The sequence below is a fragment of the Pseudoliparis swirei genome, chromosome 11 (genome assembly GCF_029220125.1).
Source record: "Pseudoliparis swirei isolate HS2019 ecotype Mariana Trench chromosome 11, NWPU_hadal_v1, whole genome shotgun sequence".
Lineage (NCBI taxonomy): Eukaryota > Metazoa > Chordata > Actinopteri > Perciformes > Liparidae > Pseudoliparis > Pseudoliparis swirei.
In genome coordinates, this window is record NC_079398.1 from 5,648,018 (window position 1) to 5,668,696 (window position 20,679).

General features: G+C 44.8%; 1 protein-coding gene across 1 annotated transcript in view; it reads left to right on the top strand.

Annotated features, from left to right (window-relative positions):
- The window catches only part of LOC130201605 (gastrula zinc finger protein XlCGF17.1-like), a 56,386-nt gene extending 39,548 nt beyond the window's left edge, over positions 1-16,838 (top strand). The window contains exon 3 of the mRNA XM_056426679.1: positions 14,059-16,838. Coding sequence (XP_056282654.1) covers positions 14,059-14,836 — 778 coding nt within the window. The 3' untranslated portion in view covers positions 14,837-16,838. The remainder of the gene's footprint in view (positions 1-14,058) is intronic.
- Positions 16,839-20,679: the final 3,841 nt, after the last annotated feature.

Here is a 20,679-nt window from a genome sequence, read left to right on the forward strand (position 1 = left end):
TGCAGATGATTGTGGAGGACCAGAACCTGCCAGAAATGCAGATCCAGATAAACCTCCAGATCCTGATGAAAAGACTGGAGACTCTTCAGAACCAGATACTGATGACTCTGTTGATTGGAAGAAGACCAGAGAACCTCAATCAGGTTTAAACTCGCTGAATAATGATGATGTTTCTGTCAGTGATTCAAAATGTAGTTCTAGTGAGAAACCATTAAGCTGCTCTAAATGTGGGAAAAGATTTCACCTCAAAGGAGATTTTAAGAAACACATGTTAACTCACACAGGAGAGAAACCTTTCAGCTGCTCACTCTGTAAAACATGTTTTGCACACAGTGGAACTTTAAAGAGTCACATGTTAACTCACACAAGAGAGAACTCATTTTAGTTGTTCTGGTTTTGACATTTATTCATTTTTTATGTCCTTTTCAGCTGAACTAATGTATATCATTATACCAGAACTTTTCTTGAGGCTCTTTTGTTCTCTGCGCAGAGAAGGAGCAGCGTGAGAGTCACTCTGAGTCTGTAAGGATGCACTGAAGCTACAATTCACAAGGCAAACATACAGAGAGAGGAAAGGTGGGGTTGCAAATGCACATGTGCCAGCCCCCACCTGCCGGTGGATCACAAACTTCCTGACAGACAGGACGCAGCAGGTGAGGCTGGGAAAAACCACATCCAGCACCCGGACCATAAGCACTGGCGCCCCCCAGGGATGTGTGCTCTCTCCACTGCTCTTCTCCCTCTACACCAACGACTGCACCTCAGAGGACCGTCTGTTAAGCTCTTGAAGTTCGCAGACGACACAACGGTCATCGGCCTCATCAGGAACGGTGACGAGTCTGCGTACAGACGGGAGGTTGAACGGCTGGTCCTCTGGTGTGGACAGAACCACCTGGAGCTGAACAAGCTCAAGACTGTGGAGATGACAGTGGACTTCAGGAGGAGCCCCCCAACACTATCCCTGCTCACCATACAAAATAGCACTGTTCCTGCGGTGGAGACCTTCAAGTTTCTGGGATCCACAATCTCCCGGGACCTGAAGTGGGCCTCCAACATTAACACCATCCGCAAAAAGGCCCAGCAGAGGCTGTACTTTCTGCGCCAGCTCAGGAAGTTCAACCTGCCTCAGGAGCTGCTGATCCTTTTTTACTCCGCCATCATCCAGTCTGTCCTCTGCTCTTCCATCACTGTGTGGTTTGGATCGGCCACCAAACAGGACAGAGTCAGACTACAGCGGATCGTCAGGTCTGCAGAAAGAACCATTGGTTCCAGCCTCCGCTCCATTCTGGACTTGTACACCGCCAGAGTCAGGAAGCGGGCAGGAAAGATCACTGCAGACCCTTCACACCCTGGACACAAGCTGTTCCAACTCCTGCCCTCTGGTAGGCGCTACAGAGCACTGTACGCCAAAACCACCAGACACAGAAATAGCTTCTTTCCACTGGCCGTCACCATGATGAACAATTAATCAGACTCTTCCATCTGCACTATCGGCACTTTTTGACTACTGTCTTTAATGTCTTTTTTATATTTATCCCGCTTATTGTGTGTGTGTATAAGTACGGAAGAGCAAAGTGAAACCGGAGTCAAATTCCATGTATGTGCAAACCTACATGGCCATTAAAGCTGATTCTATTCTATTCTATGTGGTCTCAGACTGGAGCAAACAATGGGACTGGGTCATCCTGGGAGTAAAAACATCCAGAGGCCTGAAAGCACTCCGATGTTCTGGCAGCCCCAACATAGTCTTATGCTGTCATAATTATTGATGAAGTGTATGCTCTCCATTCCCCCCTCCCTTTCTTGCTTCTTCCTCCTTCCCATGGCATCCATGGGAGCAGGTTCTGTCTGCTTTCCCAGTTGGTGTTGTGCTGTCTACCTAAGAGGTGATAGAGAGAGAGAAAAACAACAAAACACTATGCCATACCATAATAAAATCTGTTATTGTCCCTTGAACTGAGCTCTGTTCTGTGTTCGGTAACACAGATCCATTGAGAAGAAAGATTAATGATACATTTTCCACCACATTGTACTACACCCTAGATGTAAATATTGGACATTTTACTGTAGTACCTCAGAGGTACATAGTACTTTTTACTGTACTACTTCTCAGAGGTACATTTTACTTATTGATTTAGTTTTCTTGCTCAGATCTTCTGCTCTCCAGCTTCAGGCTGCGTTTGCTTCACTGGAACGTCCCTGATTGGAGGACTGGTTCCTCCTCTTCTGCAGTCCAAGGCTTTATTATATTGTTCTTCATGAATAAAAGGCCAATTAATGACCGCCAGCTTTTTATTCAGAGGTCATGCTTCTCTCATTCACAACTAATTCACTGCTTTCTCATTGATAAACCTCTTTAATAATAAAGAGTTTAATATGAGATTCATAAGACGTATTAATGCATTTTAGTCGGGTGTATTAGGGATGGACGGGAGGAGGAGGACAGGGCAGTGGTGAGTGACTTTGTAAAGTGGGCCGATGAGAATCACCTGCGGCTGAACGTGGCCAAGACCAGAGAGATGGTGGTGGACTTCAGGAGGAAGGCGACAGCTCCTCCACCTCTGAGTGTCCTGGGCGTGGACGTGGATATGGTGGAGGAGGACCAGTACCTGGGCGTCTCCATCGACTGAACTGGAAGGCCAACATCAACACTGTGTACAAGAAGGGGATGAGTCGACTCTTTTTCCTGAGAAAGCTTCGCTCCTTCAACGTGTGCAGCAAGATGCTGGAGATGTTCTCCCAGTGGGCGTGGCCAGTGTGCTGCACTTTGCCATTGTCTGCTGGGGGAGCAGCATCGGAGCCGGTGACACCAGCCGTCTAACAGACTGGTTAGGAAGGCTGGAGCACCTGGAACAGGTGGTGGAGAGGAGGACGTTGAAGAAACTGCTGTCCATATTGGACCACCCGGACCGCCCGGACCACCCTCTCCACCACCTCCTACAGGGACAGAGGAGGACTTTCTCCAGACGTCTCCTCACGCTCCGCTGCCACAAGGACAGATACAGGAGAACCTGTTCAGAGAGGGCTGCAGGAACAGAGACAGGGTTTATCCATGAAGCATAGACTTATATACAACCGGAGGAATCGCCCCCTGGTGGTCAGGAGAGAGAATGCAGCTTTAACACATGAACATAGACTTCTATACAACCAGAGGAGTCGCCCCCTGGTGGTCAGTAGAGAGAATACAGCTTTAACACATGAAGCATAGACTTCTATACAACCAGAGGACTCGCCCCCTGGTGGTCAGCAGAGACCACTATTGTGGATGGGGGCCATCGTCGACCGGTGGAAAGAGCACTTTGAGGAGCTCATAAACCCGGCCAACATGTCCACTGGAGAGGAGGCAGCTCCTGAAGACTCGGGGAGGGTTCACCCAAACCCCTGGCAAAGGTCACTAAGGTGGTCGAGAAGCTCCTTGGATGCTGAAGGCGCTGAACATTGTTGGACTGTCTTGGCTGACACGCCTCTTCAATGGAGCAGTGTCCATGGACTGATTTCTGAGTTATTCTGTTTTTACTATTTCAACTTTCTTTAAGAAATATAACTCTTCAGATTCATCAACTTAAATGAATTGATTTAACTTTTGGAATAAAGGATCAGAATCAATCAGCCTCCACTTTTATATTAATGTTATAATATAATACTGATATTTATTTGACGCTGACTTCACCTTCATCCTCTTTAAAAACACCTTCATGTACAAATCAGCTGTTGTGGTCCAGTTCAGAATAAATAAAAACAGTGGCCAGCGCCAGAGGTTCGATCCCGGGGAGAGAATGAGAGTCAGTCCCTCCTCAGAAGTGCTGGAAGTACCCAGTGATCCAAACGAGTGCAGCAGCAGGAAACTGGCTTCATGACCACGACTCATCTGCTCAGAACGCTGCTGCTTCGTCTCCTACTGGATCGGATTGGCAGAGGAGCGTCACGTGGGATTATTTATTCAACGGCTCTGTGGGTTCAAAAAGCCGTGAAGGTGAAATAAAAGCTGTTAAAAAGCTGAAAAAATAAAACAAAAATGAACGTTAAATGAACCTAAAGCTTGTTAAGTTCAGACAAAGAGGCTTTAGATCAATTTAATAATAATTTACTGGTAAGTATCACAAACATCTTCCCTCCTGGTGTCCTGTGAGGAGAGCAAACACAACCCTCAAGCGGAGGAGAGTCGTCCAGTGGTGAGAGATTTGATGAAGGACTTGAACAAAAGGTTGAGTAAATATGTTTTTTATAGGGCTGTCAATCGATTAAAAAAAATTAACTAATTAATCGCACATTTTGAAATTGCGATTAATTAATCCCGCTTAAAAGTTGTTTCCTTCTTTTTAAAGACAAAACTTCACACAGAGCTGTGTTTTCAAAGAGGCTCCTGTGGTGACCCACATACAGACGGTGAGAGACATTCACCTAAGAGCTACTGTGCCTTTAAGAGTGGCGGGTTATTTAGTCTAGGGTTTCCGTTTCCGGAGAGGGGTTGTTGTTGTCACGCTGCTATCTTGATGCACAAGTATTGTACATGTTATGTGGAGTTGGAGTAAACTACCTCGACTGCCACTACGTCTACCGCCTCGCTGTTTCCTAACTCTACACTCCTACCTATAAAGTGCCAGAGAGGTATTTAATATCGTGGATGATAAATTGTTTCTTCAGTGAAACATCAGATTAGTAAAAAAATATATATATATTGAGACCCCATTGGTCCTGTCATCTTTACCACTGAACAGCAGAACCAGTGGCCTTGGTAACTGACTGACATTCACATATGTCACGTTAACCCTCTGGAGGCATTTTATACATTTTACAAAATAAATTAAATTCACTGTTTAAAGTCTTTTGCATGTGACACACCCCCACGGGTTATACATCAAACATTCCAGAACAATCTCAGCTCTGAAATGAGCCTCATTGTCCTCGCGCCGTGTTCTCTGGTTCTCTGACTGACAGGCTGCTATAGAGCCTACCTGTGAGGTCCTTTGTGATTTACTGAGTGTTCATTGGTTGTTTTTTTCCCGAAATGTTGACAGACAAACGGATTGACCAATCACGGTGAAGGTTTCGTGTGATGAGTTCTTTCCGCGCCGCGTCCCCCGACACGTCGCCCTCCGTTCCTCTGTGTATCAGAGGGGGAGACGGGAGGAAGGAGGAGCAGGAGGAAACCCGACTGATTCATCCACGAGTTAAACTGATTTCTGCTCCTTATTTTCGTGGAGAAATAATTGTTTTAAAAACGGAAACAGTGTCAAACCGTACTGAGGCGGTTTAAAAAAAAAAATTGCGTTAAAATATTTTAGTGCGTTAACGCGGCCAAATTAATCGCATAGATTAACGCGTTAACACTGACAGCCCTAGTTTTTTATATTTGAGTCCTCTGGGATCTCTAGCGCCCCCTTGAGGGGAGCTTCTTATGTACAGTCTATGTCATGAAGCCACTTTCCTGCTGCAGCTCTTGCACTGGTTTAGCTCAGTGGTTACTTCCTCAAATCTATCAGATTACGATGTTCTCTCCCTCCCTGGGATCAAACCTCGGGCGCTGTCCAGTGTTTTCTGTCTTTGACTTTGACTCTTTATGATACAATGACAGGGTCAAAAGAGAAAGTGGAAACACATTCGGGAGACTGTGCTTATGTTACTATGGACACCAATTTATACATTTTTATTGAAAAAATATCAACATACCCACAGTGCCTATGAAATACCCTTTCACAGGGCACAGATGAAGCTGGATGGATATAATATTTACCATAGTTATTATTACTATGTGCATCCCTTACGAGGAGAGATCAGCTCAAAATGCTCCAGACAGAGGAACTCTCGTCTTTCTTGCTGCTTCCATCGTAAAAAAAGAAGTTTGAATACTTTGCAAACAAATGCGCAATAAAGTCCAGAGTCCACAGAATGTGATTGGGAATCCGTTGCGCTTTAATTACACTTTTATTTCTAATCGAGCACCAAATACGAACCATTTTGTGAATCGGTCACGTGGTACAGCCGGCTCAGTGTTGCCAGGTCCGCGGTTTTCCCGCGGAATTGGGCTACTTTTGAAGTGTTGCCGCGGGTTGAATTTGTTGTCCGTTGGTTCGGGTAGACCTATTTTGCATGCAAATTACATGAATATCTTTAAATATAAATCCATATTTTAAATGAAATAATTTATTCATACCCAAATCTTACGAAACTGACTCCAGATCAGCACGTACAAAGTTCTGATATTGGGCTGGTTTTGTCACACAGACCTGGCAACCCTGAGCCGGCTCGTCATCACATACGTCATCAACAGGCGCCTCGACACCCGCTTCACGAAACATCTTCCTGCGCCTCGACACACGCGTGGAAGCCTCGAGACAAAGGACACGTCGCTGCCCACCAGAGCCCGGATGTGCGGACACACGTGTTGAAGTGGACTTTGTAGAAAGTGTAACCTCAGACTCACGAAGCTCGCGTCGCGTGGCAACAGGAAGGAGACGGAGACGGAACTCGGCCACACGGCGCGAGTCGCAGCGACTCTCTGGAGACTAAACGGCGCGTCTCATCGCCCACGATGCCCACGTGACCCTGTGCGAGCGACTCTGTGTTGTTCCGCTTCATCGGAAACGTCCGGATTGTGTCCTGACGTCATCGTGCCAGCAGGAGATACACGGACCCGAGCGGAGCCGAGCGACACCGAGCGGAGCCGAGTGAGCGGAGCGTTTTTAACGGAGCTGTCTGGAGGAAACGTTTCTGAGCTCGTGAACATGTCTAAAGCCCAAATGCTGAGAGGTTTAGTCAACCAGCGACTCACTGCGGCTGCGCAGGAGATCTGCGGGCTGTTTGAAGGAACGATCGCAGAGTACGAGGAGGAACTGTGTAGTTTAAAAGAGGAGAACGAGCGGCACCGGAAGCTGCTGCACGCCGTGTTCAACCCGGAAGTCCGGTTGCAACGAGCAGGTGGGTTCTCTTTGTTTATCACGTTAACCTGATGGAACCAGTTCTGGAGGAAGTATTCACATGTACTGAGGTAGAGTTACAGGTACTGTACTGCAGTATTTAAACACGGTCATACTTTTTACTACGATACATCTCGCAGGTACATATTGTATTGTTACTGTACTACATCAGAGGTACATATTGTATTGTTACTGTGTTACATCAGAGGTACATATTGTATTGTTACTGTGTTACATCAGAGGTACATATTGTATTGTTACTGTACTACATCAGAGGTACATATTGTATTGTTACTGTACTACATCAGAGGTACATATTGTATTGTTACTGTTACATCAGAGGTACATATTGTATTGTTACTGTACTACATCAGAGGTACATATTGTATTGTTACTGTACTACATCAGAGGTACATATTGTATTGTTACTGTACTACATCAGAGGTACATATTGTATTGTTACTGTGTTACAAAGAGCAGACCTCACCTGGTGGTGCTGGAGGAAGAGTGTCTGCTCTTCCTCCTTGGGCTGGTTCTTCTCCGCTGTGGCGTGTTTCAAAGCGGGCAAAGAAGCGGTTCAGTGTGTCACTGCTGACTGATCTGTGTGGTGCTGCTCTTGAATGCTTTTGTCGGCTGGTCTTGTTCAGAGGAACATACAGTGGGTACGGAAAGTATTCAGACCCCTTTTAAAATGTTAACTCTTTGTTTCATTGCAGGCATTTGCTAAGATCAGAAAAGGTTTACTTTAAATACTGATGGCAAGTCTGGATGTTTAATTCTGTTGGGCGTGTAGCGAGCCTTGAAATGCAGACATGATATTTCTTTATCGGGCCCATATTTCAGCTGCTGTGCTGTTTATTCTGAAGTTTGCAGAGACCTAGACATAACAGTCCCTTCAATAATTCAGATTAATATTTACAATCAGAAGAAATGGACAGCATGTGAGTGAAATATGAGTGTCACAGCAAAGGTTCTGAATACTTATGACCATGCGATATTTCAGTTTTTATTTAATAAATTTGCAAACATTTCTACATTTCTGTTTTTTTCTGTCTACATGAATGAGAAATAAAATGAACTTTTTTATTTTAGCAAATGGCTGCAATGAAAGAGTGAACAATTTAAAGGGTTCTGAATACTTTCCATACCCACTGTACCTCTGTCATGTAGTGCAGTAAAAGTACAACGTGTACCTGTGTAAAGTACAACAGTAGATATGCAACTCTGAGGTGTAGTACAGTAAAAATACAATATGTACCTCTGAGGTGTGGTACAGTAAAGTACTATATGTAACTCTGAGATGTAGTAGTACAGTAAAAAGCTAAGAAGTTGCTGTTATTTCTCATTTTTCACTCGGCATCCCTTCTTGACAGAAAAAAACGAAATGTTTGCAAATGTATTTAAAAAAAACTGAAATATCACATTGTTATAAGTATTCAGTATATATATATATATATATATATATAAATCCTATACTGGTCCGGCAGTGGGGACATTTACAAGATTAAAGCAGCAAACAGGGTAAACACAAGAGACAGTCAAAATAAAGTAATACAAACGATAATAATTTGAACAGTAAATAATGAACAATAACTGAATACCTATCCAGACAGAATAAATGTAACTATTTGGCACAGTGTCTACATGTTGCTCAGGTTGAAGTGTGTTGTGGTCTCCTGGGAGGTCAGCTGGCTGTGCTGACAGCAGCAGGAAGGAAGGACTTGTGGTTCCTCTCCTTCACACAGCGGGATGAAAGGAGCTGTGCAGAGCTGCTAGTAGCCTGCATGGGGTGGGAGGTGCTTTCCAGTTAGGTCAGTCTCTTCCTGTCAGCTGTAGAGATGCTGCTGCTCCAGACCACTCCATCAAAGATGGCTGATGCCACCGCAGAGTCAAAGAAGGTCCGCAAGACCTCAGTCTCCTCAGCCGATGGTCTGCTCTGTCCCTTTTTGTAAAGTGCATGAGTGTGATCCAGTTTATTGTTCAAGTGAACACCCAGGTACTTGTTGTACTTTGTACTGTACCACATCTCAACCTTCTTGACCCTCACCAATCTGGATTCAAGGCCGGCCACTCGACAGACTGCCCTCCTTGCTGTCTCTGAGCAACTTCACACTGCTAAAGCAGCCTCTCTGATCTGTCCTTATCCTTCTAGACCTTTCTTCAGCATTTGACACATTGAACCACCAGATCCTTATTTCCTCCCTTCATGACCTGGTATCTCAGGCACCGCACTCTCCCTCTTCCCATCCTACCTGAACGACCTCACTTACCGGGTAACTTGGAGAGGATCTGTGTCTGAACCTTGCCCTCTCACTACGGGGGTCCCTTAAGTCTCCCTCCTGGGTCCCCTCTTCCTCTCACTACAGGCGTCCCTCAAGGCTCCGTCTTGGGTCCCCTCTTCTTTTTCTCACTCCTGGGGTCCCTCAAGGCTCCGTCTTGGGTCCCCTCTTCCTCTCACTACTGGGGTCTTTCAAGGCTCTGGCCTGGGTCCCCTCTTCCTCTCACTTCTGGGGTCCTTCAAGGCTCGGTCCTGGGTCCCCTCTTCCTCTCACTACCAGGGTTGGGTACCGGAAACCGGTGCCAATGTGGTACCGGTTCCAATACAACCGGTATTACCCGGATCAAACTTGCGCACATTTCGGTGCTTCTTTCCCGTGCCTGAGCCGATTGAAATTGAAAAAAAACTATTGTTGTGAACTTCTCTGGTGACTCCGCCCTGTCAGCAGGTTACGATAGCCTATCATATTTAACTTTGACAGCGGAGGCTGCGCCGTGTGTGACGGCGTGAACCCGTGTTGAGTACACCAGCTTCAGGCTGGACGCGATGGGGAGACCGTCACCGGTCCCCCTGAACACGTGGAGACCGATGATGTTGAGCAGCCTTAACTCAGATTAGTACCGTATCGTTGATTGCAATTCTTGCATTCATAAAAGTAGCCCAAGAAATAATAAATTAGCCATTATAACCATGTTATACAGGAGGAAGCTGGAGGCCAAACTCCAGCTGAACAACACAAGGGAGGTGTGGTCTGGCATGAAGCAGATAACTGGCTTCAAGGTGGGAGGGAGACAGCCAGGGGCTCCTGGAGAGGGCCAACGAGCTGAACTGTTTTTTCAATAGGTTCAGTTCACAGCCCTCCCCCGTCTCCTCCACACATCACACCTCCTCCCCCTCTGTCCCCCCTGCTGAGCTGCACATCCACCGAGCCCTCAATAACAATGGGCTCCTCCACCCTCCCCCCTCTCTGTGACGACTGACCAGGTGAGAAGACAGCTGGAGAAACTACACCAGCGAGAGCTGAAGGTCCTGATGGCATCAGCCCCAGGGTCCCTAAAGACCTCGCCACCCAGCTGTCTGGTGTCCTGCAGCTCTTCAACCTCAGCCTGAGGCTGGGGAAGTCCCGCTGTGGAAGACGGCGTGCCTGGTCCCTGTCCCAAAGAAGTCAGCACCATCTGGCCTCAACGACTACCGACCGGTCGCCCTCACCTCCCATGTGATGAAGGTGCTGGAGAGGCTGGTCTTGGCCCACCTCCGGCCGCAGGTGAAATCGGTGGACCCTCTGCAATTTGCTTACCAGCCTCATGTGGGTGTGGACGACGCCATCATCTACCTGCTGCAACGAGCTCAGTCGCACCTGGATGGAACCGGTGTCTCTGTGAGAGTCTTTCTTTGACTTCGCCCAGTGCATTTAACACCATCCAGCCACTGCTGCTGAGTGAGAAGCTGCGGGTGGTGGTGGTGGGACGTCCACCATCTCTGGATCACTGACTACCTCACAGGCAGACCACAGTTTGTCAGAATGGGCCGTGGTGCTGTCTGGAACGGTGGTCAGTGATGTTGGAGCCCCACAGGGAACCAACTGTTCTGTCTCCTTCCTCTTCACCCTGTACACCAGTGACTTCCAGTACAACACGAGTCATGCCATCTGCAGAAGTACCTGATGATTCTGCAGTGGTCAGTATTAGGGATGGACGGAGGAGGTACAGGGCAGTGGTGAGTGACTTTGTAAAGTGGGCCGATGAGAACCACCTGCTGCTGTACGTGGCCAAGACCAGAGAGATGGTGGTGGACTTCAGGAGGAAGCGACAGCTCCTCCACCTCTGAGTGTCCTGGGCGTGGACGTGGATATGGTGGAGGACCAGTACCACTACGTCTCCATCGACTGAACTGGAAGGCCAACATCAACACTGTGTACAAGAAGGGGATGGTTTTTCTGGATGAAGCTTACGATAACCTTCACGTGGAGTGATTTACAGCGTGTGAGTTCTCTTTGCTGCTGTAGAGGCAGCATGGCGTGAACAGTCTCAACAATGGTTAGTGACAGCTGGCTCCATCCGCTGCCAGCTGGGCACCTGGAACATTACGTTCAAGCAAACTTTTTGTCCATATCTGCAGGGCCTCTCACCACCTCCAACAAGGGACTTCTCAACGTCTCCCCAGCCTGCCAAGGAGAAAGGAGAACATTCCTGCGGGCTGAGGCTCAACTTCACTTTGAGCCCCCTTCTTAATTGTGTTTATTTATTTTTGGCTGCGCAAACCCGGGTTTTTTCCTTGCAGCTCTAACCCAGCCCCTGAAAAAGGGCCGGGTGGGGAACTTTGTTTTAGTGAATCCGCTGCCCCCAAAAAAAATTTTATTTGTACAGTATTTTAAAAAGGTCCCTCTGAATTTTGTTCCCTTTGGGGATCAAAACGGGTGCAGGATTAAATTAAAGTCTCCTAAACAAACCCAAAATTTAATTGGAAAGGAACATTATTTGATGTTCGGCGGGGATATTTTGGGGGCCAGTCCTCCCCATGATAAGGGGGCCAACAAATTGGGCAAGGGAGGTTTTTTAAAAGCCCTTTAAATTGTGCAAAAAGATCGGTTACACCTTTGGGGGGGGCCCCTTTTTTGTTTAAAAGACCGGGGGTTTGCACCGGTTCAAAAACCCCAAAGGGCGGCCCATCCCCACTCCCCTAACGGGGTCCCTTAAGGGTTTGCCCTTTGGGCCCCCCCCTTTTTCCCCAAAACCACCCCTCAAAGGTTTCTTTCCCGGGTCCCCCTTCCTCCACTACGGGTTCCTCTCCAAGGGCTTTTCCGGGGTTCCCTCTTCCCTTCACCCTCCCTTTCAAGGTTTTTTTTTTTGGGTTTTCCCTCTTCCTTTCCCTTGGGGTTAAAAAAAGGGTTTTCCCTTTTTTGGGTCCCTCTTCCTCTACACGGGGCACCCTCAAGGTTGTTGGGTCCCCCCCCTTTCCCGCCTTTTCCCGGAATGCCCTGGGGCAATTTTTTTTGGGTTTTAATTTCTTCCGGGCAAAAAAAAACAATTTTACTGTCCTTAAGTTTTTGGTTTTCCCTCTTTTCCCAAAAACGGTGGGGGAAACCCTTTGCCCCAGCCCAATAAACCATCTTTAAGGGGAAAACAAAGGTTTTTAAAAAAGTTTGAAAAATTTTTGTTTGATCTTTGATGGAAGGGAATTTGGTGGGTTTTTAAGTTCATTTTTTAAAAAAATGGTTTAATTTCAAAATTTTTTAAAATCCCTTTGCCCCTATAAAACCCCAAAATAAGTCCCACTTTTAAAAAATCCCCCGGGCCCTTTTTTTAACAATTTTAATTCTTTTGGGGGTTTTTTATACCGTTTAAAAGGTTCCCGGGCCCTTTTTTACAGCCTAAGGCTGTTGGGCCCCCCTTTAAAAGGGGTTTTAAAACCCTGCCCCGGGGGCCCTTTCCCTTCACAGGGGGCCCCTTTAACCCCGGGGCCCCTTTTTCCCCCTTTCATGCCCGGAATCTAGGAAAGGGGAAATTCCCTTTTCCCCTTTAACCTCAACCCCCCTTTTTTCCCGGGAATTGGGGGGATTTTTGTAAATTTCCCTTTTAAAAAAATGGGGGCCCTGGCCCCCCTGGGCCCCCCCTTTCTCAACTGGGGTTTTAAAAAAGGTTTGGGTTTTCTTTTAAAAATGGGGTTAAGGGCTTTTTTGGGTTTTTTCTAATATTTAAAAAACCCCCTCCTTTTTTCTTTTATTCCTTAAAAAAACTGGGTTTTTCTATACTGGGTTAAAACCTTTTGGGGTTCCCTCCTTTCCCGGGGTGTTCCCACAAAAATTTTCCCCGGCTCTGCCTTTTTTCGCTTTTGAACTTAAACCACCAAAACCTTTTTCCCCCCTTCCCTTAAAAATTTTTAAAAACCCCATCTTTTCCCATCCAATAAAAATTAGGGTAACTTTAGAATTTTGGGGAATTCCCCCACTAGGGGGTTTAACCCCGGGGCCCCTTCTTTTTATTAGGGGTTTAATTTGGGGTTTTTTTTTTTGGGCCCCCCAAAAACCCTTTTTCCTTTCCCTTTATTGGGGGCCCCCTAAGGCCCCCCGGGGTTGTTCCCTTTTTTCGATTTGGGGTCCCTAAAAGGTATTTTGGGGGGGCCCCTTTTTTTAGGGCCCCTGTTTTTCCCTTCCCCCTTTCTTTTTTCATAATTTTTCCCCTTGAATTTTGAGATTCTAAGAGAAAAGGTTTTACATTTTTCCAAAAAAAATTTTTTTCCGACTTTTGGGGGGTAAAAAAAAAGGCCTTTAGCACATTGGGAATTCCCTTTGGAACCAGGTCTTTCCAGAAGCTATTAAAAGGAAGGGAGGACCAAAAAACCCCTTTACCCCCTTTTTTTGGGAAAGGAACGGGGAACCCCTTTGGAAGTCAGGAAAAAAGGGGCGTTTCAAAGGGTTTTTTTAAGGAGGCTTTTTCTAAAAAATTTCTTTCATTTAATTTGGGGGAAAATAAAGCTAAGAGGAAAAGTAGTTCTATTCCCCAAAGCCCCAAACTGGGGGGGAAAAAAAAGGTTTTTTGGGGAGAGATTTGGGGGCCCCGGACCAGGTGATCCAGAAACCCCGTTTTTGTTGGGGAAAGGAACCGGAAAACCCTGCCCCCAATTAAGGAGGAACGGGGGAACTTTTAAAACCAGTAGGAGGAGAAGAACTGGGGGAGGGGGTTCTAAACCTTTTATTGGGAAAAAGGAACCAAGGGGAAAACCTCAGTCCTCCAGTTCCAAAAAGAAAAACTGAACCTTAGAACCGTTTGGGATGATTTTTGGAGGAAAAAAGACCAGAGAACCTCAATCAGGTTTAAACTTGTTGACTAATGATGACGTTTCTGTCAGTGATTCAAAATGTAGTTCTAGTGAAAAACCATTCAGCTGCTCTAAATGTGGGAAAAGATTTCACCTCGAAGGAGATTTTATGAAACACATGTTAACTCACACAGGAGAGAAACCTTTCAGCTGCTCACTCTGTAAAACATCTTTTACAGAGAGGGCACATTTAAAGAGACACATGTTAACTCACACAGGAGAGAAACCATTCAGCTGCTCACTCTGTAAAACATCTTTTGCACAGAGCAGTCATTTAAAGAGACACATGTTAACTCACACAGGAGAGAAACCTTTCAGCTGCTCACTCTGTAAAACATCTTTTACAGAGAGGGCACATTTAAAGAGACACATGTTAACTCACACAGGAGAGAAACCATTCAGATGCTCACTCTGTAAAACATCTTTTGCACGGAGCAGTCATTTAAAGAGACACATGTTAACTCACACAGGAGAGAAACCATTCAGCTGCTCACTCTGTAAAACATCTTTTGCACGGAGCAGTTCTTTAAAGAAACACATGTTAATTCACACAGGAGAGAAACCTTTCAGCTGCTCAGACTGTAAAAGATGTTTTAGAGATAGAGGAACTCTAAAGATTCACATGTTAACTCACACAAGAGAGAAACCTTTCAGCTGCTCACTCTGTAAAACATCCTTTGCACGGAGTGGTCATTTAAAGAGACACATGTTAACTCACACAGGAGAGAAACCATTCAGCTGCTCACTCTGTAAACGATCTTTTAGACACAGACTAACTTTAAAGAGACACATGTTAACTCACACAAGAGAGAACTCATTTTAGTTGTTCTGGTTTTGGTAAAGTTGACATTCCACTCCCTCACTTGTCAACAAGACCTTGAGAAACTGGACCTCCCTCGTTTGGGGTAGTGACTCACTTCCAACTGGGAGGACTCTATCCACTAACCACTACGAAGCCATCTCCACTAAGAGAATATTATCTGGGTAGAGAAGTCACCGTGTTTGTTTTGTTTAGCTTTATCTGCCCTGTTCTTTGTCATCGTGTATTTTATGAACCCCCGAGTGTTCCTCTTGTGCTTGTAGCTGCTGTCATAGCGATCCAGTCTGCTGAGCTTTGTTGAGTTGAGATCCTCTACCAAGAATATGTCAGCAGAATGTATTCCATCAGTTATCTCTATGAATACATCATGTCAACATGTTCTCCTCTATGAAGACATCATGTCAACATGTTCTCCTCTATAAAGACATCATGTCAACATGTTCTCCTCTACACATGAAGACATCAGCATCGCCAGTTCAACCCATCCAGTAGAATCTAGTCTTTGGCTTTTATTTTCTACACATGTGAGACGTTCAAAGTCCAGCTGGCCCTGAACGCAGCACAGCCCAGTAATGAGAGCCGTTGGCTCCTGCTGAGCTTCACTGTTGATTTTGAGACATTATTAATGACTTTTTAAGCCCCGTTCTGGAGTCCGTTCTAAGATCTTTGAACATTCAACAGATACTTGATACTCTTTGTGATTGTTCTCATTAAATCACACAATATGTCCCTCAACTTTGCCAAGAGCTACACATTATAATACATATGTGTCTCATCCTCACTTCATCAGAACATGTTGCTATGCACATTAGTTACAGATCATCTTTAGTCAGTTTTACACGTCATCTATAATCTTTACCTACATGTTGCAGGTTACTTTAATATTAATAGTAAAACCCTCAGAATGAAGTTTGAGCAGGAGACAGAATAATATGAACTTCCAAAGATTACAAAAGATGGAACACGTGACGTCAGAGACGATCTGGAGACTTTTCAGTTATTATAAACACAACACGCGTTACCTTGATGCTCCATGGAGCGGCTCCCTGCTGTGACCACCGTCAGGAATGTGTGTGTGTGAGGAGGAGGAGCAGGAGGAGGAGAGACCCTCTGGTTGCTGTCTCACCCTTGTGGTTGATGTTGGGACTGCAGCTCATGGACTGGAGAGTTGAATTTCAATTCAAGAGACAGTGTGTGAGATTTATCGGCATCTCGAGGTGACGAGGCTGCAGATAGCAGCACCAGCAAGACCCCCCCCCCGCCTCCTCAGGCAGCAGAGAAGACCAAAACACTCTAATAAACAGTAAACTTCAGGCCGACTGCTTCTGTCTCAGCTTGTTTGTAAAATAAATAAAATAATCTTGTGTGCAGCTTGATAGCGCTCTATAGTCCCACATGTGTCTCTTGAGCCAGTGTAAGGCCACCAGGTACAGGTGGGGTCAGCTGGGTGAAGGTGACACAAGATGTGCTCATGAATATGATTCCTGCGCTGACGTTTAATGGAGAGAGAAATGGAGGAGAAATATATTTTGTGTGTCCCTGAATTCCAAAGTCATATAACTCGACTTTGCAATACTTCACACACATGTGCACTGTTTGCACTGTTTTATTTCCTCTCAATGTTTTAACCTTGGTGGCATATTTTTAAGAAACAACATCTTGACATGACTTTTCTCTATTTCACTGTTTTTCATGTTGTCCTTTCAGAAATTAAATGTACAGAAGAAGCCTGTTTATTCCTGGAGTGTTGAAAAATTGGTTCAATGTTGTTCTTCCATATTTGTCCCAGAGTTTGTAAGCAAGCTGCAGCTGCTGGTTTTTCTTTTCAAACTAAATATGTGTGTTCATGATAAATGTTTAAATGGTTGCTTAAGAAAGTTACATTTATAATTTGCATGTGAAATGAATATTCTTCATTTATGAAATGTATTTTTCACTGGTATGATTTCCACTCTGTTACATCCAGATTATGGTAATTAAATGAAATCAACAAATATTAAGCATATCTATGTGGTTACTTGCAGTTCATGATTTGATTAAATGATGTAACCCAAAGATGCAAAAAGGCAAAATTCACAGTGCCGAAAACGCGCCGCCAGGAAAAGATTTGCGTCTCTCGCAACCACACGCGTCTGTACGTTGAGACGCTTTTGGTGTGAACACCAAAATAGATATTATCTCATAATAGATAGTATCTCATAATTATGACTTGGCATCTCATTAATATGAGATTCGAAGAAGACCTCTGATTGGTCGACAAATCATAAACAAAACATCTGATTGCGCGACGGCCGAGATTCTTGGCGACTTACCAGGTGTTACCTCCTTGAGTTCTACCGTTGCCCTTCAAAACAAGAGCTCAACATTAAGCTTTCATAATAATGATAACACGTGATGACTCACACATGTCTGCTAGTTTTGTCTTGCAAGTTATTTTTGTGATCTTGAAAAGATATTCAGTGCAAAACAGGTAAATTGCAGCCACAATAAGCTGTTTTTGGCACAGATAGAACTGTATTTGTAATCAAACAAAGTAATTAAAAACTTGTATTAGTTTTTCGTCTGTTGGAGCAAACTGGTTAAATTATAAAATGTCAAAGAATTCATATACTGCATTTAATTGTCAAGCGTCTTTACATTTTTACTTTTCAAACTTGTTTTTAGGTTGGCAAAAGCCCCAACAATAGCCATTTGTGTAGACATATATATATATATATACTAGAGATGCACCGATCAGGTTTTTTGGTGCCGATCACCGATCACTGAAATCAGTATCTGCCGATCCGATAATACCGATCACCGATCACGGTGTTGATTGAAGCATTCTATTTATTGTGTAGCATTATTGCTATGAGGACTATGAGGAAATACATATATAAAGCACCTCAAACATTAAAGAAATTACAGATTTCTTACATCTTTTACTTTGAAAAATGTCCTAATTGATACATTAAAATTGTTTGATTGCTATTGTAGGGGATTTCAGATAGGTATGGAACACATCTGCATTATTCATTTCCTGGAACTCTTGGGGAAATCTATTTACAGGACTTTTTTTAACACACAAAAGTCTGACTTATTTTTATAAACTCTTCCTTGGTACAGCAAACATGTTTTAATGTTAGCATAATTTAAGCTAAATCTCAGAAACGATCTCTAAAGATACAAAATCAGTTCATTGTTTACTTTTATATGTTAGTGTATGATTTGTCGACATCTTATTTTGATAAAGGGATGTTGTTTCACGTGGTTCTTTCCGCTAACTTTGCAAAACCGGATGTTGTCACTTAAATCCTTCCGCTAACTTTATCAAAACCCTCGCGCTCCTGATCGAATGCGTTTGCGGCCCTCGCCGGGCGCATCGTCTCCGTTGCGGTGCGCCGCGATTGAAACGTCTCATAGTTTTTCTCGCAGATGTGACGTCATCTGATCGGCTGTTTTGAGAATGCCGATCAAAACCAATAATGGGAATATCGGCCGATATGGATCGGCGCGGATCAGATCGGTGCATCCCTAATATATACATATATACATACCTATATACATACATACATACATATATAAGAGTCAATAGAATCGATTGGTACTAAGACTTGGGGCTTAACTCTCCTCAAGAGCTCCGCCCCCAGTGCTACTTCAGTACTGTAGGTGCTAAAAGAAAACCCAAATACACTCTATATGTTTCACTGGAAATTTAAATAATTCATACAAAAGATTTTACTCTGCAAACTGGATGAAGTCGAGTTGCAGCTTTAGCTCTGGTGTGATTATATTCGTTAGTTTTTGCCATCACACATGTCAACCTAAAATAGCATTGGCTAACTAATGGCGACCAGCTTCAATGACACATGACTTCACACTTGAGGTTACCACTTCATTTTATATGATGATATGCGGCCTGTATAAGGATGTATATTTAATTCGTACCTTCTGAAATAGTATATTCCAGAAAGAACATGTAAAAAACGAATGTTTAAGTAACTCAGTCAGGAGTGCGTTCCCGTAACTCTGAAGAGCTCCGCCCCCAGGGCTACTTCAGTACTGCAGGTGCTAAAAGAAAACCGAAATACACTATATGTTTCACTGGAAATTTAAACAATTCTTACTAAAGATTTAACTGGGCAAACTGGATAAAGTCTTAACATTGGTGTTCCTTAAAAATGCCAAAAGTCAAAGTCTGAATCCACATTTAGAGTAAACAGTGAAGGTTTGAATCTGAGCTCTGACGATAACAACCAGCTATCATCACAACACATGTGCAGAAAATAATCACAGAGACTGCTCTTTAAAACTATAATCTTAACAATAATCATCAAATTCCATAATATTGTATATCACCACTGGGGCGTTTTGCAGCTGAGTGTCAAGCGGCGGGGATGAGAGTCAGCACCTCCACATCTGAGGCCATGGTGCTCTGCTGGGAACCGGTGGACTGCTCCCTCCAGGTGGGACAGAGTGCCCCAAGCGAAGGAGTTCAAGCATCTCGGGGTCTGGTTCACGAGTGAGGGTAAGATGGAGAGAGATCGACAGGCGGATCGGTGCGGCTGCAGCAGTAAAACAGGCGCTATAGCGGACCGTCTTGGTGAAGAGGAGCTGAGCCGAAAGGCAACGCTCTCAATTTGCTGGTCGGTCTACGTTCCAATCCTCACCTATGGTCACGAACTTTGGGCCGTGACCAAAAGATCAAGGTCGCGAATATCCTCCGTAGGGTGGCCGGGCTCAGCCTGAGAGATAGGGTACCGAGCTCAGACATCAGGAGGGAGCTTGGCGTTGAGCCGCTACTCCTTCGCATCGAAATGAGTCCTCTGAGGTGGTTCGGGCATCTGATTCGGACGCCTCCTGGACGTCTCTCTTTCAAGGTTTTCCAAGTACGTCCAACTGGGAGGAGACCCCGGGAAGACCCAGGACCCGCTGGAGGGATTACATCTCGCTGCTGCCCTAGGAACGCCTCAGGATCCCCCAGAAAGAGCTAGAAAATGTTGCAGGTGAGAGGGAAGTCTGAGTCAGCCTGCTGGGTCTGCTGCCCCCAAGACCCGACCCCGGACTAAGGGGATGAGAGTGGATGAAGCAAAAATAAGAAGAAAGCACTCCAAACAAGGCAGATCCTCAACGCAGCAGTAAAGTACAGTAACTGTAATAGTATCACACAAAAGCCGCGTCACTGGACCGATAACTGATGAAATACAGTCTGCTGACATATTCTTGGTGGAGGATCTCAACTCAACAAAGCTCAGCAGACTGGATCGCTATGCCAGCAGCTACAAGCACAACAGGAACACTCGGGGGTTCATAAAACACCCGATGACAAAGAACAGGGCAGGTAAAGCTAAACAAAACAAACATGGTGACCCAGATAATATTCTCTTAGTGGAGATGGCTTCGTAGTGGTTAGTGGATAGAGTCCTCCCAGTTGGAAGTGAGTCACTGCCCCAAACGAGGGAGGTCTAGTTTCTCAAGGTCTTGTTGACAAGTGAGGGAGTGGAATAAATGTCAACTTTACCAAAACCAGAACAACTAAAATGAGTTCTCTCTTGTGTGAGTTAACATGTGTCTCTTTAAATGTCTCCTCTCTGTAAAAGATGTTTTACAGAGTGAGCAGCTGAAAGGTTTCTCTCCTGTGTGAGTTAACACGTGACTCTTTAAAGTTTCGTCCGCAAAAAAGATGTTCTACAGACTGAGCAGCTGAAAGGTTTCTCTCCTGTGTGAGTTAACACGTGACTCTTTAAAGCAGGGGTCCCGGTCCGGCTTGGTTGGAACTGGGCCGCGGAAAAAAAGTGAATAAACAAAGTTTACTTTTTTTTTTTTTTAAATCAGTCGGAAAAATCTATTATTTTGAAAAAGGACCG